General features: G+C 35.0%; 1 protein-coding gene across 3 annotated transcripts in view; it reads left to right on the top strand.

Annotated features, from left to right (window-relative positions):
- KLHL1 (kelch like family member 1) overlaps nt 1-25,018 on the top strand; it is a 207,031-nt gene that overhangs the window by 160,343 nt on the left and 21,670 nt on the right. For 2 of the 3 annotated variants that reach the window (XM_027674507.1, XM_027674509.1), the window contains exons 7-8: nt 8,410-8,634; nt 22,075-22,237. In XM_027674507.1, the coding sequence (XP_027530308.1) occupies nt 8,410-8,634; nt 22,075-22,237 (388 nt within the window). The remainder of the gene's footprint in view (nt 1-8,409; nt 8,635-22,074; nt 22,238-25,018) is intronic. The other variant, XM_027674508.1, reaches the window with a different exon arrangement.

Raw genomic sequence — 25,018 nt, 5'->3', positions numbered from 1 at the left:
TTTCATGAAAAAAAGTCACAAATTGTAAGCTTACAAATGGTAATTAAAGCAACAAAATAGAAAGTTATACCTGAAAGATGAAGACTGAAAATAGCTCTTGTGTCCTAAAACTTTTGTTTTCAAAGTATTTCTTGTTGAAAGCTGTTATAAACTGTCAACATTGTTTTATCTATATTCTCATAGAAAACAAATATAATAGAAAAATTGCCTGCAGTCCTTTCCCTTGTCTTGAATTACCATAGCCTGCATTACCAAAACCTATATGGTGTCTCCCCTTTCACTCTGCTGTATGAAATACTAACAACTGACATAAGAACTAGAATATGGTTCATCCAAATTTTAGTGTTTACATTATACATGTCTACACCTAAACTATACAGTCAGTGCCGACTATAGTCAATACTGATGCAAATAGTACACTTGGTCTAGTCAAGACCAGCATTTACTGCACAGGAGAGATGTACAGAATCCACTAGCAGCACTGACCATCACTACCCTGGGAACTTATACAAATAGCTCAAATTGCAGATACTTATATTTTCATGTTAAAACTGTGTCCATCCCCTCTCCTGATAGAATGAACTGAATCCATTCCAGTTATCAAAACCAGACAGGAAATTGAATAAAGGAAGAAATTGCGCCTGTTCAGAAAATACTGTAGCACTGTGGCTGTAGTGAAATACCATCACTCCATTATTATTGTTTAAATTCGTCTTTTGCCTCTCTCTGTGTGTTTTCATTCCTGCTCTGTGAAAGTGTTTGTCTGTTTCCATCATCATCTTCTTCCCACCATCTCACTTTCATCTTACCATCTGCTTTTATCCTTTTTCTTTCATATTTTCCCAATTATTTTACTTCTACCTACTTAAATTTAATGAATAAATATATGGCCATAGACTGAAACAATATTTGATGCTATCACATTATTTATTTTTATATGCCTTACTTCTCTTCTTCTGCCTATGTCTGGTTTTTAGTCTGTAATATATAAAGTTGATTTTTACTTTGATTTTTGCAGTACCTAGGACAATGGGACATATTTGTGAATGGTTCTTTACCTGTCACCATATGATTAATAATGTAGATTTTTCTGGCCCCGAAATCTACAGCCTATTTAGATCAGAAATTTATTTGTTTTATTTAGCTATATCAAAGGTAATAAATTTACAACTATTTACAGTTCTAAGTGTACCAACACATTCTTATTAATACAGTAAAATCACATCCACATTGCAGTAAATTCAACAATAAGCTCTTCATTAATCATTTCCATTTGAATACATTTTCTCTTACATGTAGTGTTGAATCAATTTATTTCTGTTTCTTGTTTCTGCTTCTTTTTTGCCCATACTTCTAACAGTTTTTTGTGACATCTGAGAAAATCATAGCTCCGTGAACCTGTGGAACAGAGGCTTAATCTGCTATCATGGGGCATCCAGCAGAACTGTCACTGTAATATGTGCTTAAGTTATTTAACTCTACCATGAGAAGACTCCTGTGAGATCATAGATAGATAGATAGATAAATAGATAGAGATATATGTATAATGTTACTGTGAAAAGTCTACAGGGAAAACAAAATTATAAAATTATACAATTATAGACACTATAGACGAGTCAAAACAATTACGGTCTCTGTTTCAGTAATGTTTCCCATTTCCTGCTTTCTTTCTGATGTCATGCTAGTTTTATGATGGACTTGCTTATTTATTCTTTTTCCAGTCGCGTTAAGACGGCCTAAAATTACATCAGCTTTCTACTGATAAGAAGAGAGATAGAATATCAATAAGAGATTGAAGTACATACAAAATTTGAGTATTAATTATTTATTGATTACTTTCTATAAAGATAGATGTACATCATAATCACTTTGACCTGCGTAATTCCATAATACCCATAATATCAATGGCTGCCTAAAGTCCGTAGGTGTCCTTTATTGAAAATATGTATGGAAAAATGTCTCTCACAGTAAAATGATGCACTACCTACCGAAGTTCATATTTGTCTGAACTTCTTACATTGTTTTTACTCACATAAATACATTTGCAATCTGTGATTCCTGTCCCACTACACTAAGTAAAAAACTAATCTTTTATAAACATCTATGATTATATTATTGTCTAAAGGTTATTATGAAAACAAGCTACACTGTCACTCGTGATGAGAAAGACCATGACTTGGCACTTTATTGTATGTTTAAGAATGCATTTATGACTAGTATACTTTCCTGGAGTTTTGTACAGTGAGCTTTTGTTACAGTTTTCTGCATTTTGACAGTCAATTGAATTGATAACTCGCTCCTTTAATCTTGTTCATCTTGTTTCAATAACTCTAGTTACTCCAGTATCTCACGGACTAGACACAAACTCCCACTATCAATTTTGGCAGAAAAAAATCGTAATCAGGAATTGCTTTTGTGACATTCTTTTTTAGGAACTCTTATAGTCCCTGATATATTATTTAATTTCTTTATCTCTAAAATAGAGACTTAAAGATAGACACTATATTCTACTTTCCCAGGCAGGTTCTGCTTGACTAACCTGATCTTCTATGACAAGGTGACCCACTTAGTGGATAAGGGAAAGGCTACATAAGTTGTCTGCTTGAAATTTAGTAAAGCCTTTGACACCATTTCCCACAGCATTCTCCTGAATAAACTCGGTGCTCATAGCCTGGATGTATGTACTCTTATCTGGGTAAAAACCATCAAGATGGCCAAACTGAAAGAGAGATGGTAAATGAATTTAAATCCTGTTGGCAGCCACTCACAAGTGGTGGTTGGGACAGCGCCGTTTAATATCTTTACAGATGATCTGGATGAGGCGATCTAGTGCACCCTCAGGCAGTTTGCAGATGACATCAAGTTGGTGGGAGTGTTGATCTGCTGCAGCGTAGGAAAGCTCTGCAGAAGGATCTTGGACAGGCTGGCTGGATGGGCAGAGACCAGTTGTACGAGTTTCAATAAGCTGAAGTGCTAGGTCTTGCACTTGGGTCACAACAACCCCATGCAGTACTACAGGCTTGGGTCAGAGTGACTGGAAAACTGCCCAGTGGAAAAGGACCTGGGGGTATTGATTTACAGCCAGCAGAATATGAGCTATCAGTGTGCCCAGGTGACCAAGGAGGCCAATGACGTCCTTTCTTGTATCAGAAATATTGTTGCCAGCAGAACTAGGGAAGTGATTGTTCCACTGTGCTCAGCACTGGTGAGCTACACCTCAGGTGCTGTGTTCAGTTCTGGGCCTCTCACTACAAGAAAGACATTGAGGTGCTGGAATGCACCCAGAGAAAGGCAACAGAACTAATGAAAGGTCTGGAGCACACGTCTTATGAGGAGTGGCTGAGGGAGCTGGCGTTTAGCCTGGAGAAGAGGAGGCTCAGGGGGGACCCTCAACTTTGGGGATATGGTTTAGTGGTTGACTTGGCAGTGCTGGCTTACTGGTTGGATGTGATTCTATGATCCACTTAGACTCCCTGGTGCAGCTTTGGTCCATTTCCATATGTCCTAACAGTGGATACTGGGAAGAAAAGCTTTGCACCTGCCTCTCTACTTCGACTCCTCAGGAAGCTGTAGAGAACAATGAATTAACCTCTCAGCCTCCTTTTCCAAATTAGACAACCCCTAAAGTCCCCAGTCTCTTCTCACAGGTCGCTCCTTACAGCCCTTTCACCAGCTTTTCTGCCCTCCTCTGGATGCATTCAAGGAGCTCCACATCCTTCTGAAGTTGTGGGGCCCAGAACTGCACACAGTACTTCTGGTGAGGCCACACCAGTGATGAATACAGTGGGTTATCATTTCTTTTGATCAGCTGGCTGTGCTGTCTTTGGTGCACCCATCCCTGGATAATTTAGAGCTTCTGCTTTTATTTTGTTTCAGAGCAAATAAATTAGTTTTAATATTTGTGATGTCAACATTTGGAAATGTAATGATACTTTCTTTCTGAAAGTATTATATTCAAATATTTTCAAACCATAAAATATATGATAAATGTAAAATAATATTCTAATATGTTATTGATTTTATATATCCAAAGGACCTGATTCTTAAAGAGCTAAACTAATTTGTCTATTATAATCCTGTTGGAATTAATCAAGGTTTTGCCTCCTATTCTGGGTGTAGAGTATCCTTTTACTTCCAAGATCAAAACAGTTGAGCTAAACAAAAGAATCTATTACTTTGTCAGAAACACCCTATTTTCTTCCTAGGTAGAAGTTTATTCCCTTTTGTAATCTAAGTTGTCCTATTACTTGTCCATTTGTATGTGAATGAAGAAGTTCTCAATAATCTGCAATTAAAGTTATCCTAAAGTCCCTGTTGATGATGCCTTTCAGCGATTCCACACCTTTGTGTTGAAAGATTTTTCCAGTTTAAATTGAACTCCTGCAGAGCCATTGCAATCAAAATAATTTAAAACAGAACAACACTAAGACAAAACAGGTTTCTTTGTTCAGTTACGTATTGGTTGGTTTGGGTTTTTTTCCATGAAAAGTACCTAATCAGAAAGAATGATCTGAGTGTCATCAAACCAAATGCAATATTATGATTTAAATTAGGAATAGCTTAATGCTAATTAAAAAACTATATTTTTGTGTTCTTATAACCTATTAAATTGGAGAAAGCACATTCAAAACAGTACTGATGTCTGATTGTGATGTTTTCAGTCTAGGCCTTCCTGGAGACCAGCTTGTAACCAGGAAGGAACTAGGAAAGTGACCAAGGAAGTATTCCATGCTATTCCTTTACGTAACCTAGGGTATAAATAAGGCATTGATAAGAGAGCTCGCTCTCTTCTCTTCCGGCGAGGTTGGAGAACGGTGGTCCCTGTCTGGGTCTGGCTTATCTGAAGTTGAGGCCTACAGTAACTGCTGTTGTCGGCCACGTGTGAGGGGGGAGTGCTGGGCCGCGTCCAGACGTCCTGCTTTCTTTCAAGGGAAGTGGTGAGCTCTTGCCAATTCTGGTTACCGGGTTTTTAGATTGTGTGGATCTGTTTTATTTTTTGTCCCTTTTCACCCTATTTTATCCTTTTCCCTTCTCCCTTCCCCCTCTTCCCTTCGGGAAGCTATTTGGGGTCATAGATTCATATATATAATTCTCATTGTATATCTCTGTTTTATATGTAAAATATATATATTTTTGCTAGAACTTTGGCTGCCTGTTTTTTTTTTCGGTTTTTTTCCTTCCCTCTCTGGGAAGGAGACCCTGTTGTCGAGTTTCGGAGACTTGGCAGGAAGCCAGCTCCAAACTTGCACACTGATATGTGGGGTAAATTTTCCTCCCTTCAATTTAAACAGAGGACTTCATGTAGTTGGGAGTGAAAGCTGGCAGGAATTAAAATTTTAGTTCATGAATATGTATATTTTTTCCTGGATAGTTGTTTATATAAATAATATATAAATAATAAGAAATTCAAATAAATATGGGACATAGCAGGAGATGGAGAGGAATGCAATGGTCTTTTATTCATATAGTATTTGATTCACTATCTTAAGTGAAAGTGTTTCATATATGAGGTTTTATCTTGTTGAAAGTTTTGAAAGAATCATGCCTAGGAAAAGAATCTGATGGCTACAATCTCCGTCCCAGATCATGCAATCAGATTGCAAAGGGCTTCATGAGATCTCTAGTCCAACTTGCTTCTCAAAGCAGGGTCAGCTATGAGATCAAACCATACCCATTTGGGTCTTGAAAGCCTTCAAGGATGAAGGCCCAATGTCTATGGATGAACTGTTCAATTTGTTTGACTGTCTTCCTGATGAGGACATAGCACCATTTTTAAAAATGTATTTGTTTGTATTTGTTTGTTTAGGCAGGTTCGTATCCTGTATACTGAGACTGCTCCATGACAGGACTGATGTATCAACAGAATAGGAGATGTTGGTTCATTTTGTGGTTGGGGCTATAAGCAGAAGTTACATCTGCTTCTCCATTTGCTGCAGGAACAGGGGAGAAACTGTAGATGTTTTCTACATAGCTATTTAACGTTGAGGCTCTCTTGTGTAGAGCTTCAGCTGGTGGATTAGTTGAGATGAGATTTTACTCATTTTACAAGTTGCAGGCTGATCACCCATGCTGAGAGTCATGGGTGATGAGATTTTTAACTTGGCTCAGTGTTTTTTGAAAAAAGTCTGGAGAATGGAAGACTGCTGTGAAATTAAGCAGCTGGCCTGACTACAATGATGACAGGTGCTAAAGAGCTATAGTGACAAATGATTTCTGATAGGAAATTCTAAGGCCTAGAGTTCTTCCTATAGGAACTGTCATCAAATAGTGTTATAAAGATGTCACTTCCGCCTTCTTCTTCATGTGATCTCGGCATCCATAGAGAGTCTATGGGCATTCCTGTGCTGAGACAGAACTGACTGGGCTGCATGAAATAGAATTCAGCCAAAAAAAGACTAAAACTATGTTTTTATGCCCATCAACCAGATAGCTATATTCTTTTTGCTGATTCTATCATCTCTTCTTCATCCGCGAGCTGATTTTATCTAAGGACTATGGTAATTTAAGAGATCTTATTTTTTTTGTCTGAAATGTAGCCTAGAATGTATTATATTCGTGTTCCTGACACTAAAGATGATTTTATAGGACTGAAACCTATTTCACCTTGCATTGTTGTTTTTGTTATTATTATTGTTGCTGTTGTTGGTCTTGTATCATCCATGTCCTTATCGTCGTTACAGATTAGCAAGGCACCTTATTGGATAAACAAAGTTCAAGCACTCCAGGAACTCCTTGATTAGATGCTCAATATGTAATTTAAGAAAACATTGTGGCAACTCAGACTTAGCCAATATTAGAAAATATATAGCTGAGCATAGTTGAAAGACTCTGTTTGTTATGTAAGCACTATTTTCTGAAATCAGAATTGCAAACCTTTTAAGCTGTACTCTTTACCATTGAAGTAGACAGTATTACAGAACTCATGTGCTACAGTTCTAGCTTTTAACATGAATATATTCCACATATAAAAAGTTTCAAGCAGTACAACTTTATTAATATGCATCATTATAATATGCCCTGCAGCACCACCAAAAACGTATTTCAAATAATCTGTATATTTTGTTCTTTCAAACCTGAGGATTTATGCATTTACAACTCAATTTTAAACTAGAACCAAAAAGAGAAATAAATATGTCTATTTGAATCAAATGCAAAATTTACTTCATATATCTTATGGCTTCATAAAACTAGAAGGGGATTTAATCCAGTTGTTTTGTTGTATTGTACATTATTGCTGCTCTGCTACACTTAGATACTAATTGAATTTAAATTATATCTTTTTTAGTTCAATTAACAAAGCTATTGCTTTCATGATGTTTGTTTGCACTCAGTTCATTGCTCTTTTTTTCCAAAGAATGAATGAATCCTGAAATAATTAATTCCCATGGAATTCTAACCTTTTATTATAATCCAAATAGCTAGTTGGTAAAGCTTAATAATTATGTTGATTTTTTTCTGTAGGATATTTAAGCTTTGGAAGCACCATTATGTGTATATTAAGATAAAACACCAGTTACATTTCAGATGTATTATCAAGTCACCCTCTTAAGGATTAATTTAAATTCATCTATTATTTAGGTATTTGTAGTTCTGTTTTAAATTTTTCTGCTGTCATACTACAATAAATGGAATGCATGACTGACATTCTGGAATCTAGTTAAGTTAATTATGCTTCCTTTATCCTTCTTTTTTGTTAATAAACTCTTCATTTCTTATAACATCCTTGTGATATCTTGCATATTACATGCAAGTTAGTTTAAACAGTGGAGGCTTCTTAATGACATTTTCATTATAAATGGTAAGTTATATTACACATAATGGTCTTTATAGTTTTTAATTAATCTTTGAAAGTAATTCAAATTACTAAACTCAGAAGGAAATAGTTTTGACTGGATACGGAAACATTCTTTAAATATTTTGCTTCAGATTGTAAGCATAGCATTCTCTACTTCCAGCAGAAGCATGTCTGAAAGAAACCTTATGAAAGTATCTAAAATAAGAACAAAAACCTGAATGCAAATTAAAATACAATTTCTAATCTTAGATGACAATATACATTGTATGGAAGATTGGAATCAAGTGTAAAAAGATTAGTATTTTATATAGTTATTTCACTGAACTTTAAAAAATCATAAAGTTAGAGCAGAGTGTTATTTGAAGTTGTAATATTTTGTTTCTATAGGGGCCATTTAGATTTTCTTTTTTTTCATGCTACTTGAAGAGGTAAGAAAGTTAATCTATCACACACACATGCACATATTTGAGGCATTACTTTATTTACGTGTAATCAGAAAATATTATCAAAGTTTTAACACTTTTAGGGGAAAAAAAGAGAATAAAAAGAGAAACATTGCCTTTTTTTAATACATTTTTATACATAATTCTATTATTATTATTCTGTCTCATCAGGTGCTACAACTATTGAAAAGTATGATCTCAGAACAAATATATGGATTCAGGCTGGAGTAATGAATGGCAGGAGGCTTCAGTTTGGTGTTGCTGTCATCGATGACAAGCTGTTTGTCATTGGAGGCCGGGATGGCTTAAAGACATTAAACACTGTTGAATGTTACAATCCAAAGACCAAGGCTTGGACTGTGTTACCACCTATGTCAACACATAGGCATGGCTTAGGTAAGAAAAACATTATTTTTAAATGCTGCCGCAGTTTTCAGTTATGTAATTTGCAATGAAAAACTGAAAACTCAGTACATTTAAGCTGTCATAGCATTCTGACCAGTAATAATTTCTTGTTAGGTCACTATGTATATCGAAGGTTAAAGTAAATTTTTATTATTTGACAAAATAATACTGGAAAAAGAAACCCCAAACCAACAAATAAATGGCAGAGGAACCTTGAAACTTACATAAATTAGTGAGAAAATTCAGATCTGTATGCACTGATTTTGAAAAAGGGCATTTTTAATTTTTCAAGCAGTCAAGGGACTAATTTTAATCAGAATTATGTGTTTACATTTACCTCATATGATAGGATATAAAGGTTATAGAGACTGTGTCAATGAGGGACTGATGTGCTTTACTAAGTATTTATAGCAATAGTTTCATCACGACTGAAAGCATATTTTTTCCTCAAGTGTTTTCAGATAAGTTGAGTTTTGTTTTGGTTTGATTTTTTAATAGTATTATCCATGCCATTGTCATCATTAATCAAACCACACTGTATTCCCCTTCCCTGTTGTTTTTTTAAATTAAATAAAATACAGTTCTGCTGCTTCCTTGAAAAAAAAAAGGAGTCCTTCTATTATATATCTCATATATATTTATGGTAGGAAAAAAACTAGTTTATTCAATTACATAATTAATTTTGTGATGTTTCAGAAATATTCTTTTTATTCTTAACTGTATAGTGATGAGATTTTCATGCTTAAATAAAGGCGTTTAGAATCTGTAAGTCATACTACGTATACCGGAATACCCACCAGAATATAAATTTATAAGGTGTGGAAAACTGAACTGCTCATTATCTGTTCTACTAAAATCATTTTGTGTGATAGAGTTATTGCAACATCATGAAAAGTAGAAATGGAAAAGAAATGCTGGGAGGAAAGGGTAAAAAGGGGATGAATGGTGACAAGGATGGTAGATTCGCTCAGGTGACCTTGCAGCTGGGAATGCCAAGGCCTGGAGATTAACAGTCGGGGAAACCCATATATCATGCCTACTGCTGTTTATCCTCTGTTTTGAGAAGTAGAGTTTACATGTAGAGAGAATGTAGGTGTTTGGAGAAACTTGGAGGCACTCTCATGGACATACTTGAGCTCCCTCTTTTGGGAGAGAGATCAAAGCTCAGAGATCATAAAAAGCACAAGGGAGATCAAAACACGGTGGTAAACTACGTGTGTGTGTGTGTGTACCCTTGATAAATGGGTGCCAACAGCAGGCCGGCCACTCACCAGGATAGACTGAGCCTGACGATGCCTGTGTTCCCACTTGTGTGTCTCTACTTTGGGGTCCTCTGGTTAGCGAGGAAATGAAATAGATTTACTCTTTGCATTTCAGCTGTGGTTTTGTGGTTATTCTGGCTGCCTGCCTGTGTCGACTCACACAACAGGCTATGTTATCTTGTCCATTCCCCTGAGTTACAACTAGCAGCAAGTCCTTTAATGTACTGTTGGGTAAATATTGCACAAAATGAACATGCTTTCCTGCCCCTCCAGTCACAGCATTGGACACTTGTAATACATACATACTGCTGCTGTTAAACAAGTCTTAACATTTAAAATAGTGATGGGAATCTATATCAGATGGCATCATGACACTAAATAGCTCTGTGATTTAGAATTGTTTCCTAAGTTTAAATTTAATTATAAATTAGAAAGTACATGAGAAAATACATAAATTACATGCAGAAATACATGTAATATCTCTTTTACCAGTGTTCCAAAATTTTACAGAACCTGTTATTAGTTTCAGTACTGTTCCCAAGGGTAGTAAAAATACAATAACTTCAGCTATAACACAGGAAAGTATTGGAATTCTTGATAGAGAAAAAACTTTTCCCAGTGACAAAAGAGATGGATCCATGATCAAAAACCCTTGACGATCAGTTTAAAAGAATAATTTTGGACCAATCATTTTACAGATGCTTTTGGTCAATAGATTTAAAAAATACCATTATAATTTAAGTTGAGGACAGTTGAGGTTATGACTGGAGAAAAACTGGTACTTTTTCTATAGGAAAAAAAAGGAACAGATGAGGCATTTGACCACTTGAGGGTTTTTTTTGTTTTCTGTGGAATCCCTTTTTAATTTTTCTGGTGAAGAAATTCTGGCTTTTTGTAAACAATATGTAAAATGAGGAAAGAAATGTAAAATGAGGAAAGAAACATAAACTGAGGTGATTAAATGCAGTTGTTTGGGAAGCATTAGAGATGTGCTCTTTATTTGGAATTGTGTAAGAATCATGATGTATTCTTTCCTGAGAAGCTTAGTTAATAGAATTTAATTGCTTTTTTTATTGCAACTTTTTTCTAAGTATCCCATAAAGTTATTAATTTAGTAATGCCCTTTGTAATGAGAAATTAGTCTGAAGTAATAAATCTTTTTTGTTAGTTTTCTAAACTATGTGCTGTGCTACATCCATGTAGTGATAATGCTAGAGCAGTTTGAATTGGTTTGTATACAGGATTAGAAATAAGCACCCATCCTTTTCATGAATGTCTTTTTGTTGACATAGCAAAAAATTTTCAGAGGTACCCCATTGTAACTAAAGTCACAACCAGGTAATGCAATTCACTTTATCCTGTCTTCATATAATCTTCAATAGATCCATGTATATATAAGTTAATATACGTAGAAATGAGGAAATAAAAACTGTCAGGTCTTGTAGTGAAAGTACATAGTGTAGGAAGTCATATATTAGGCAGTTTCAAAGCTGCCATTGAAAAATGAGGGAAAACTCATGGCAGTGTTTGCAATAAGTCGTGCTTAACTACAAAAAAGAAAAGACAGACTGTGAGATGCACTAATATTTAAAATAATAGGGATTCTAATATCCCTGTTGAGTAATCCTTAAAACAGAATGGAATATGAAAGAGCAATAAGACACCAGAAAGGCAGTGAAAGGCAGAAATGAAATGTAAAACAGATTGTGGTTTATAAATTCAGCAATTTTGTGAAGCAATTCTGCATCCATTTTTCCAGTTTCTTTGCTGAACTTAATAGTCTACACAGAGGAGAAGAGAGAAAGGAAACCAGTGATAGACTAATTAAAATTTTAGATATCAAATCCAGTGAAACCATGATTTAAAAAAAAAAAGAACCAAACAAAAGATTGGTACTGAGCTTGTCTTTCCAAAATAAACGATTTAGTGCCACAATGAGAAAATTAGGCTTCCGGTATAATTAAGGGAGAACAGCAGTCTTTTCAGGTAGGTGTTCTAAATTGTCTTGTTCTTTCCCTGAACTATGTAAAGAGTGCCTAAGCTCTTATTTTAGGTTTTGGCTGTGTAAATATACTGATCTCACTATCCATAGTCAAACATATTTGCAAGATGATCAGTGTGGGAAGGATGCTAACGGGGCATGGCATTACCTAATAAAATCCTGTACAGCTTAGAGTGGAGGCAAGTTAAATATTTTTCCTCCTCCCCTCTTGGAGGAGAGAGTTTTGCCAGTTGTAATCATCTGAATGAAAATGCTATAAAATTATTCATTGCTGATGGGAAAGCCTTAGATTTATTTATACAGGATATAGGCCTAGAGTAGATAGGATTCACTCTACAGAAATGTATCTACCTCTGAATAAAATTTGTTTATGGTAACAAAGAATATGGTATATATATGGTAAGAGGGCAAAAATTAAAGGATTGGCATAAAGAAGGACCCACACAAATCATATTGACACTTCAGCAGATAAGGTTTGCACTACAGAGTAGGGCCCACTTAAAATTTGGCCACTATCATTCACTGAAGTATTGAATCACATAAGTTATATTCCTTTAGAGCCAAGCTAAAGTCTGAAAATAAGCTATAAATCTTTTGGTTCAGAAGGAGAATATTAGTACCAATATTATGTTTGTAATCTAAAATGTAATTCCCAAATCAAATCATCATAGAAAGGATCATATTTGGACAGTCTAGTTCCATTTAGATTTTTTTTTTATAGGAACATACAAGAACATTACAAACTAGAACCTTAGAGATAAAATTTGGGTACCACAGCTTCAATTACTTTTTATCATCTGTACTTATCAGTGGAAAGCTCTTTTTTTTTTCTTTATTTCAGGGAAAATTAAGACATAGCATAATCTAGCTTTATGCAGTTATACAGACATTAAGAATCTGAATTTGTACAGAAACAGACTGAAAGCAATGACAGTTTTCAGTAGTTCAAATTTGGTCATCAAGGCCATTGAGTCTCGAAAATAAGTAGGGTTTTTTTCTGCGTTTGGATATATTTTTTCTTTTTGAGCTTTACAGCAAACTAAATCCAAATTTTATGTATGTTGTGTGTATGTAAAAGAAACCAGACTGTGGAGATTAAAAAGAACAGAGGTAAAGAGACAGATCCATGAGAATCTGAGATTCTATTCTGGACATCAGGGCAGATACGAACCTGCAGTGTCCTTATGGACTGGAGGCCAGAGATGAAAGGCAGGAAGAAAGAAACGTCAGTAAAATGAAGATAATTGAATTAGCATTGAAACCAACAGATAAGCTCATACCCTAATGGTATGATAAAACTGTAATTATTTATGATTAATTAATTTCCCAGAAGTGCTGTAAGCAGAGCAACTATTTATACATAAAAGAATTCTTGAAAGATATAATCATATTTTTTGCTGAATGTTTGTTACAGTGCCAAACAGTTAAAATATTGGATAAAGGAAACTTTTCCTGTTACTAGTTTATTGAAGCATATTGACAAGTGGAAATATTATACCACTTCATACTACCACACATATAATACTGAACAAATTCTACTGCACTGGGCAATGATATTCCATATTTCCAGATGTATGCGGCAGTATTTAGATACTCTGAGGAAATGATCATGATTGTTCAGTTGAAGCTTAAATCAACAGAGCTGTGATGGATGCATCCTCTACATGTCAAATCTGCAGCATATTCTGCTAGTGCAGGAAATCTGAGGAGCTTTTGGACCTTGATATATTGGCAGTCATAAGCAATACTTTCCATCATGAAGATCACATTCATATATTGATTATGTGCTTCAAGAGTAGAAAGAAAAATTTTCACTACTTTGTTACTTGTGCAACATGAAGAAATAGTTTCCACGTTGTTGTGATTTAACCCCAGCCAGCAATTTAGCCCCACAGAGCTGCTGGCTCTCTGGCCCCTGGTGGGGTGGGGAGAGAAGCAGAAGTACAAAAAATGAAGTAACTTCTGGGATGGGATAAAGGCAATTTAATAGGTAAAGCAAAAACTGCACATGCAAGGAAAGCAAAACAAGGAATTCTTTCAGCACCTATCATTACCTCAGCATCAAGTAGAATAGTTTTTCAGCAGATCAGCTTACCAGAGCACAGAGTGCTCTGACATAGCTTATTTTTTACCCTTTCAGAAGCAGGTCTTAAGAGATTAGTTTGAGAAGCTTTCTTTTATGCAATATTGATTAGTAATGTGTACCTCTATGTAGTTAAATTATTGTTATTTCTTAATGTGAAAATCTCAGGAGAAATATGTCACTCTGACTGCTTTCACTGCGTATTGACATAAGGCCTGAGTGTTTTAAAGTATTTTTTCTGCAATATTGATTTGCATGTATATTAGATTTTTGCTTTGGATTTTCCTCCTAATCATGGGGAGCATTACAGAGATTTTTTTTCTGAATTATTAAGTATATTTTTATTGTACTTTACACCTTCAGTAAGTAGTAGATCATGACCCAATCCACTAAAGAGTTACAAATCATAACAGCAACACTTATAATAATTTCTGAGTCATGTTCTCAGGATAATAGTGTGACAGTGTTAAGAATATAATGTCTTGTCCAAAAAACTGAATGTAATGAAAGAGTACACAAGCAGATCTTCTATAAATTTGTAATATATTAATATGTTAGTATAATATCTTTGGCCCAAGAGAGCAGTAATATTTCTGTAATTCTTTAAATCAGCCTTAATACTTACTTGTGAATAAACATAGAAATAGGTATTTTCAACAATGAGTCACTGAATATTCACTAATGAAGGTAGGTCAGGTCTAATTCTCCAGTTAATCACACCCTTAATTCCCAGCTTGGCCTATGGCAGTCTTATGTGCAGCATCTGAAGAATGATAATTGTATTTCACACCCAGTTAATATTATGGTTCTGAGAACTAAATATGAGGTTTAATTCATTGATGCATAATTTAAAACAAATTAGACTTTACTTTCTCTGACACTACAACTGTGAAAGAAAAGTGGTTTAAGACTTAAAAAGGGCAAGAACAGAGTAAGGAAAAGCAGAAATGTTAGTTACAATTAATACAGAATTGTCTAATTGTGATTCTGTGGATGTGGGTAAGAAAGGAGATTGTTGGAAATGTATTCCTACTTGTAAACTAAATAAATGCAGAGCTTAAAAGTGTATTGTTCAATCAAGTTTAATATTTGGATAACAAATCACTGATTGTCTTCTCACCTTCAATGTCGTGATATAGTGTCTGTCTGTGATGCTTTTTCAAATTTCAATCTGTGAAATTAGATCCATCAGGCACATAAGGAAATGCAGAGTTAAAAATATAATAGGCAGTGTTCCTTTATTTTGTAACATCAGAGAAAAGCAATTTGAAAATCCCATTCGAGTTTTTAAGTATAAATAATGGGAACTGTACAGATCTCAGCACCTAATTAAACATAATAGGGTTTTTGCTGAATAGCTTTGTGAAAGCAATCAAAAGGAAAATGCCTGCCATTGCACACTGGACAATATTAATTTCTTAGATCTCAGTTTAAAAATTACACTGTTTGCTTTCGTAGATTCCTAAGTCTAAATACTTAGGGGAATTATTTTTCAGGTACTTCTGTTTGTTTGTTTCTGTTTTAGTTCAGGAATCTGCCAGTTTCAGATTGAATTGGCAAACTGCAATACATTAAGACATAATTTAGCTAGGACACTTTCTACTCAAGACTATACATATTCCTCCAAAAGCATCTTTATTACAGGAATTAAAGTTTAATAGATATTGAACTCTTACTGAGTAAACAGCAAACATTGAGTTATTAAGCTTTTCAGAATTTTCAGGGAAACAGTGAGGTTTCTTTGCACTGTAGTTACTGCACTTAAATACTCAATGTAATACTGAAAACCTATCTCCTCTTAAGAAAACAAGTTGTTTCCTTCCCTAAAAGAGATGTTCATAGTTGATGTTCTAGTGTCAGCTGCCCAGCAACTGTAGGAGGACTAGCAAAGCCAAACTGTTTATAGTGTTGTGAAAATAAAAGTAATTCATCAAAAGATGGGTAGATCAAATTAGTCCCTCAATGCCAGAATTATTGTTTTCTACAAATTAGACAAATGAGATCTGATTCCACCAGTTTCCAGTTTCTTTGTTCAGATAAAAAATAACCTTGATTATTTTTAATGTAATTCTCTTACAATAAAATACTCCTTTTCTGAATGTATTATTGCTTTTCTCAGAAAACAACAGAGCACTAGCATTGCGTGAAACATTAAATCCAAGAGGATTTCTTCTTTCCTTGTGCCTTAAACTAGGTCTGCCAAATTATTGAAGATGAGGTACAGGAAGAAAAGCTGTGAGGGCCTTGTGTCCTTCCTCTTCTCATAGCAAACTGTCCTGGAAGAACTGACAGTACTATCCTTGTGTGCAATTTTCTTAATGACAATCAGACTTCAGGTGTCAGCTGAAAATAATTATTTTCTCATTTAGGAAGCAGGAAAAGCCTGTTCTATATATTTTAATAAAAAACATTATCTACATTCTGAGTGTAAATCTAGGTGAATGTTTATTATCTAGTGGAACTAGACGACAGAGAACAGCAAAATTATGTACTCTGATGTCAGTTTACTGTAGGACACATAATGAACATGAAAACCTGTTTCATGAAGTCAAAATGAACTTTCATCTTCTAACACAGTGTTCAGTATCTTGACTGCAAAAAGGTGAAAAATCATATCTCAAGAGACCATGCAGAAATTGACTGCACCATTTAGAAAAAATAAAAGGTATATAGAGTTCAGTACCTTTACTCTTTAAGGAGGAGGAATTGTACAGTGTGCTAATAGGATTGGAACTGACATTTCAACGCAGACTATTTTAAATAAACTTAATTTTTTTTCCTATTAAAACAAACGACCTGGAACATTCAGAAAAGCGAATGGTCTTGTTTCGTCAATTTTACTAGAAAATATTTTGCTTTGTGATCTTGGCAGAATGTATCCCTTAAGATTTTGATTGTGGTATTTCCATTTGCAGTTATTATGGACTGTTCAGTAACTTCAGAACCAGTTGACGCAGAGGTGAGATGTACTGGAATCCATACATTCTGTATGATAGGGAGGCTAAAAGCAACACCTTTGGGACTACTCTTTAATTCATATGTGCAATATAAAAATCATGTAGAAGTTCTGGCATCTAAGCTTTAAATGAATTCAAATGCCTGAATTCAATGCTTGAATATATGGCACAGTCTACTGTAATATAAAATGTGTATTTAATTATTTTCTTGGGGGAGTTGATTACATTATTATTACTACTCATTAGAATTTTTTGAAACATATGGTGCAAGCACTGGTGAAAGAAAATACTTCTTCATTGCTTAGAGCTTTTCAAACTTGGCTTCTTAGAAAACATAAGAATTAGGCTGTGGGGCTTCATAGATAGGTGGCTTGGAGCACAGGTAATAGAAGCAGGCAAGAGATGCAACAGTTTGTACATCAGCTGCCACAAAATGGAGCCAAAACTACTGAGGGCAATATATTGCTTTCTGCAATGGTGGCTCTGGGAAATATGGCTCTGGAGAAAAGAGGGACCCAGAAGAGCTGATAGATTTTTCAAGGATCACTTGCTTTAATCTATCTTGATGTGCAGAAAATCAATCAAGAAAGTAGGAGGATGGATTGAGATCTAATTAAAGCCAAACTGAAAGAGGAAGCATGCAAGTGGTGGAAAGTGCAGAAGTGACCCAGGAGAAATACGGAGGTGCTGGAGGAATCAGCTTAGGAAAGGCAAAGCTCATTTTGAGTTGAATCTGATGGGTGACTTGAAGGGCAACAAAAAAGGCTTTCTCAGGTCTTTAAACAGCAAAAGGAAGACTTAGGGAAAATGTGAGGTTTTTTTCCTGATTGGGGCAGGGGGCCTGGTGAGAAAGATCACAAAAAAGGATGAAGTACTCAATACCTTCTTTGCCTCAGTCTTTAAGATGGGCTTTTAGAGTCCTAGGTCCCTGAAACCAATGACTTACCCTCAGTGTGTGAGGAAAAATTTAAGCAATATTTAAGCAAGCTGACCATGGAACCTGAAAACATGCACCTACAAGTGTGGAGAGAGCTGGCTGATGTAATGGTGAGGCCAGTGTCAATTATCTTTGAAACGTCCTGGTGATCTGGTTCCTTAAGACTGGAAGAAAACAAATGATACACCTATCTTCAAAAAGGGTAAGAAGAGTCTGCAAAGTTACAGGCCAGTCAGCCTCACCATGATCCCTGAGAAGGTGATAGAGCAAATAATACTGGAACAGTTTTGGTTCATATTAAGTTGACTGGGAATATAAATTTATGGAAGAAAAGCCATTCCTGACCAACTCGACTAGATGAACAGTCAGGGTGAAAGAGCTGTAATCAGCAGCACAAATTCCAGATAAAAGCCACATTTCCCAATGCCCAGTGTGCTCATCAGCTTCAGTGATGACCTGGATGATGAGAAAAAGTGCATGATCAGCAATTTAGCTGATGGCAAAACCAGTGAGGAGTGGGTGATGGTTCTGCTGCCATCAGATAGAACACAACAGGCTGGAAAATGAACTGATAGAAATTGTCAAGCATCACAGAAACTGGTATATTCCTAAATTCGTAATTTAAAAAAATCCTTGCCCTCATTGTTAAACTACAAAATTCCCATGCTTAATTTAACAGGTTACTGACTCCAGTCACTAGCTTTTGTTATTCCTCTTACAGTTAGACTCTTAATCATACAATCTGTTCTTTATGCGGGTACTTATACATCATGATTAGATTACCACTTGGAAAAAATTATCTTGGTATACCCTACATTTCTTACAGAATTTCTGGCAGATTTTCCTTATTTTTAATGGTACTTTTTCAATTCCCTCTGAAGTTGTTTCGTACTATTTACCTTCTTTACACATACTACATCCACACCCACTAGTTCTCATGGATGTACCATTAGAAGAACTCCCTACCAGCTGTATCTACCTGTCTTTCAATCTGTTCCATTTTGTATTTATGCTTTTCAGATATCTACAAATATAAAAATTAAAATAAAAAAAAAGAGAGAGAAAGCACTTAAAATAGGTGCAATACTACTTTCATGGAATGCAGCATTGTGTGTTTCTTTTATTTACTTGTGAGAGAACTGGACTTGCACTATTGAATTTACATCGTCTGAAATTATGATTTTCCCTTACATATGCAGGCATAACTATACCAAAACAAAATTAATTCAATATTGCAGAATGCATTCGTCCAGTATTTTAGTGGGCCAGAAGTGGTCCAGCTCTTAAGGAGCAAGTGTAAGGATGTCAGCGCATTTGGTATTCTGTAAAGATATAGCATTAATATATGCTATAGTCAGCAGCATGGAAGATTAGCTTTGTACAGAAGGCTTTCTGTCTTTTTCATGTATGGAAAGAATTATTTTCCTATACCTTTGCCAGTAAGTTTTCCTGTTATAGAAGAAATGCAAACAGGCAAGCTCAAACAGGCATTGTTGTCTTGAATACCTTAAAATTCTCCAAGCAAAATAAGCTTCTAGGTTTCCTTATTGGTGTATCTGTGACTATATTCCCAGCTTTTCGACATTTTTTTAACTGCAGCATTTCTTTGTGTCAATGTAAGACTAATTTGTGTGGAAATGGAATTGAACATTATGATAACAAAGTATGTAGAGGTTATTCAGTAAGATCAGACAAATTCAGAGATCGCTGGTAAACTTAAAAAGCCAATTGAATTCACAACATAGCACCATTTGCTAAATGCAAAATCATTGGGGAAAAAATCAGAAGGAAATGTGCATCTCACAGAGTTCTACATGCATTATATAAACTCAGAGAAGTTCTCATTAGAAGATCAGAGAAGCCAGTGTAGACTATTTTCTGTATAAAGCCCAGTTAAAGAGTATAACAAGAAATGCAGAGAGAAAATAACATTATATTAATGCCATGAGCTTATCAGTTTTCAATGTCATTTAAAAAAAAAAAAAAAGTAGTGATAAAAATCCATGAAAATGCAGGAAGAATGGTATTTTGATTATGGGGAAAGCAAATTTCCTTCCAAACAGTGACTGAAATAATTGTGATGCCTTAATTTACAGCAAGAAAAAGATGAGAATTAAACTCAAGTATGAGGTACTTGACAAAAAGTATGAAATAGTGAATGAGATAAAAAGAATAAGTTGAAAACAACTCTTTATATCATAATGGAAGTACAAATAGGCTATTTGAGGAAGTGAAAGCTGGAAATTTCAAAATGTCGAGATGTGTTTTGACATGCATCATAGTTTCCTTGTGAAAATCACTGCATAATAATACAACTCCGCTTATTTGTTTAGGTGAGAGAGGGTTTGTGCATTTATCTAGACACCAATTATGTATGTGAGTACGTGTATAGAAACATTCGCGCACCTAAACTTTGTTTGAATGACTCATTTTTATCCCAATAAGAATTTGATTTTCTATTTAACTTTTCATTAAATTAAGAGCATATAGATGAAAAGCTAAATAGTACAGTGTTGTTATAATAAACCATAGGAAATACTTTTTTGACAATGTAAACCTCTTTGTTTGGGATTTAAGAGTATTTAAAAATATTAGATATTAGAATAAGCAAAAAGCTCCACTCCCAAACTACATGTATTGTACAGCCTACTATCCTCTAATTTTTGTGTGAACACTGACACATCTTCCTACATGTTGTTACTTGTTGCATTCTGAGGTAAGTCATTGAGATCTATACATCATGACTTCAATTTAATATCCCCTTTAATATTCTGGAAAAACTATAACTGGAAGATCTAATTGAATAGAAAGCATTTATAAGCAAGACAATGAAAAACATTGGAGAATGAGTTGGCAGAACATTCTACAGAAAAAGATAAGGCTCAGACTTCATAAGCAGAATAAGTTTCGTAAGGGTTAGTAGGGCTTTCTAATTATTTTCTTTTTAAGTTAAAAAATACCAACAAACCAAAACCAACACCCAAAGTGCAGGAACACTTTCTGTGAACACTGAGAGGAAACATATTCAAACTCATTGATAAATATAATTTTAAAGTCAAATAATCTTTTAACAAGTGACTTTTCTAAAATAGAACGTTTCTACACAGAAAGTGGAAACTTTCCATCATTTTAAACTAAAAATGGACTCTTCTGCAAAAAAAAAATAAACCAGTTCTCTGAAACTTTAATGATCTACTGTTTTCTGACTTTCTGATGAGTTCAAATCATGTGAAATGGAGTGGGGGAAAAAAAAAGACATTGACTTAGGAATAGAATTGTACTTAGACTGAGATTTTTCAGAATGATGCTCATTTGGGATGTTGGATTCATAGAATGGAATTACTGAGCTCACTTTCTTGTAACAAATGGTACTTAGCTATAACTTATCTTCCAGAAACTTCTAAGCTTGACTGAAGATACAGTGAGAGAATTGATCAATTCCTTTAACTGGGTTATTAAAATCCCTCATAGTTAAAAATTTGTTTCTTATTTAAATATTTCCTTTTTAAACTTTCATGCTTTACATTTTGTTTTACTTTTCTTCAATAAATAAAAGAATCCTTATATATACAACATTGTTTTCCTGTGAAGGTATCTGGCTATTTCTTCTTTTAACAGGGTAAAACTGATGAAGCAGCTAAATTTCTCACTCTAAGTTACTTGCTCAAGCCTTTAAATGTGTTTTTTTGATTCTGTATGGATCCATCAAACTTCTTGCTAGTGAAAAGTTGTGTATTTTCTTTTACATAATTGACAGAAATGCTAAAAAAAAAATCAGACTTCTTTCCCTTTCCTGTGGAACCTACCAATACCCTTAGGTTGACAATAATTTGAGATCCATCAGCTATCCAGTCCATACTTTTTGTGCTTTACTGCTATTTTAAAGAGCTAATTCATAATCAGAATTTTATGAGATACTAAGTCAAACAGTTTGCAGAAATCTAAGAAGCAAACACTCTTCTCAAGGAATGAAATTAAGTTTGTGTGACAAGACCTGTTTTTCATAGAAATGTGTGGAGTGGTATTATTTTATTCTTGTTTGTTAATTAATCAAATCTCAAATAGGTGCTTCCATTTTTACTTTGAATATACAAGTTCATTTGTTGGTTGTGTTTTGGAAAACTTTTTTAATTTTTACTACTGATACAGAAAGCATACTTTTATGTTCTTTCACTCTCTTCCATTTTTAGGAGTTACAGTGCTTGAAGGGCCTATTTATGCAGTGGGAGGACATGATGGTTGGAGTTATTTGAACACAGTTGAGAGGTGGGATCCTCAAAGTCAGCAGTGGACATTTGTGGCAAGTATGTCAATTGCCAGAAGCACTGTTGGAGTAGCTGCATTAAATGGCAAGTGAGTAGGGTATGCTTACACAATTGAAACACTTTTCATAGAGGGATGAATAACTCTGATACACAGTAGTAACTAACTTTTAGCATACTGAAATTCAGGGTGTCTTTTGAAATAAATGTGGTCACATTTGGACACACCCTGCTATATCTCATGGCTCGTACGTTGATTTGAAATAAGTATTATTTTATGTATGTTCTATATTATTTTTGTGTAATATTCTTATCAACGCTTTCGAATATAGAAATTTCAGTGTGTATGGTATAAAACAATTCAGAACAAATTATAGATGACTCATCTGGCTTTTATGTGTTTATATGCCAATTTCAGTTAATTGAGTTTATCTAATTGTCCTGATTCCAACCACAAAAGGGTTAATTTTTGCAGTAGCCAGGAGATATCATGGCCAGGACCCAGAAGTTATTCTATACCACCTCACTCATTGCCAGGAGCGGGGAAGAGGGACTCATTTCTGGTGAGAAGGGGTTCTTTCCAGTAGTGGTAGCATAGCACTGGTCCTGAGCCGGAGGGAGTGGTTGCAGGTGGAGTGGCTGCGGTTGGGTATTGTCTATTGTTGGAGGTTTCCACGGTGAGCAGTAACATTTCTTTTCTTGTACATTCTGCCATTGGTATTGCAGTTGTCGCTGTTCCTTGTCTTATTTCATTGGTCTTTCCGAAAATTGTTCTTATATCAAGCTGTGATCTTCACCATTTGTGCCTCCAATTCTCCTCTCCAGCCACTCGCAGGGGGGAGACGTAGGGGAGTGAGGGAAGCAAGTGAGCAGCAGCATGGTTTGGAGTTTCAGTGGGGACACTTAATTGGGGGATACCATTCCTAAGCCATGATACTAATGCAGTCATGTACACAGTGATAAGATTTGTTGTAAATGCATTTTGTACCTTGCTTCAGCCAGACATTGACCCATGAAACCTTATTTGTCTGAAGGCGACTACACTTACCCACAAGTAGTGTCGTGGTTTGACCAGCTCCCCCCCCCGTGGAGCTGGAGGATGGCTAGATGCGGGGTACTAAGATCCTGAACCCTATAGATGAGAGAGAGAGAAGATTTTCCAGATATGGCGAATCGGAGCTGTAATCCTGAGAGTAAAGGAGAGACTTCTTCTTTTCCTCCTGGACTTTATGGGGGAGGAGGGGTGATTTTTGTAAATACATGATTTTATTATCATAGGAGAATTAGTTAGGATTGTTGTATATATCACTTTATAGTTTTTATTCTGTTAGCAATGAATTTTGATATAATTTCCCCGGTTTTGCCGGAGAAGGGGAGGGGCCGGAAAGGAGGCTTTCGCTGGGTCTTGGGGACTTAGCGAGGAGCCAAATCAAAACTAAGACAAGTAAACAGAAATTTTGTTCTTGTCAAAACAGACTACCTCAAACCTATAATTCTAATAGTGTTCATATTCCAAGTTTCTCTTTTATAACTTTCACTTTTTAGGTTTTAATGTGGCACTTATTAAAGCTCATTTTATAGTAACATGATACTATGAATTCCTTGTTACTTACTACTTTTATAGTACTTGCTTTTAGCTAAAAAATTGTGTTGTGAACTGAAATAATTTAGAGGTGGGGAAGAATTCATCACACCTAACTTCAGATATTTTTCTTTAGACATCTACTACTGTTCCAATCATCCTAAGGTTCATTTATGGTCAATGAAAGAAACAGGAACTTTTAGGATATTGTTTGTCTTACCTATTTTAAACATCTATGTTCAGACAGCATGAATTGGGCTCTGTAAGTGCCCATTTTTCTCAAGTACTATACAGGAAGCCTAAGGACTCTGTCTCAGATTCTGACTTCCAAGGTTTTGATATTTAAGCAGGGAAGGTGCATCCCACTATAGAAAACTGAACATAATAGGGGGCAGTCAGTAAAGAATCCCTTGAAAATAGTGGGAGCAGCGGCATAAAATTTTTGGAATATTGTTTTCCTCACACTTTATTGCTACTGAACAGAAGGAAGAGAGGATGTGAAACAGCTGCAGTTGTGGAATAGTAAATGCTGAGGACATTAAAAAAAATTAATAAAAGTTTGGATAAAAAGTATATGGGGATAAAAAAGGACTTATTATGGCTACGGTGTTTCATGATAGACTGTGTTATTGTATAATTCAAGAACCCACAGAATTTTGCCCACCCCATTTCTTCCATCTGAAAATCACTCAGTTTTGATTATACAGTTGTAAAAATCTCTCAAAAATCCTTTTTATTAGATTTTGCTTATTAAACCTAAGATACAGGCCTGAGATAAATGGGCTGAATTGATTTCTGGGATTGTCAGACTCTTCCCACTGACTGTAAGTCACTGAATATAATAAAAACCAAACAAGAAGCTTAATTTAGCCCTCAAACAACTATCTTACATTAGGAAATTGTGTACCTTCCTGTAGCAGCATCAGGAGACCTGACAGAGTACCCACAATTCCATCATTATAACAATATACAGATTGCTTTTTTTAAATTTATCTCAAATTAATTAAAACTACTGGCTTTAAAAGTCTTAGTTCATTTGGTGAGTTTGTCATATTTCTGTTATGTTCTATTAGCATAACAACTCCAATTAAATAGGCTTTATTGGATGCATTCATTATTAATATTTTATTATTTAATTCATGGTATGAATTAATGATAATCTCTCAGATGATCCACTTCTCATCCATGACACTAGGAGTTAGTTTTGTGTTGTGAAATCATTTGTGAACCAATGAAGCTTAATTGTCATTGCTTTGTCTTATTAAGTCAAACTGGCATTGAAATGTTCCA

This window comes from Neopelma chrysocephalum, unplaced genomic scaffold (genome assembly GCF_003984885.1).
Source record: "Neopelma chrysocephalum unplaced genomic scaffold, ASM398488v2 Primary Assembly neopelma1_25, whole genome shotgun sequence".
Taxonomy (NCBI): Eukaryota; Metazoa; Chordata; class Aves; order Passeriformes; family Pipridae; genus Neopelma; species Neopelma chrysocephalum.
This window is presented reverse-complemented; position numbering and strand designations above follow the sequence as displayed.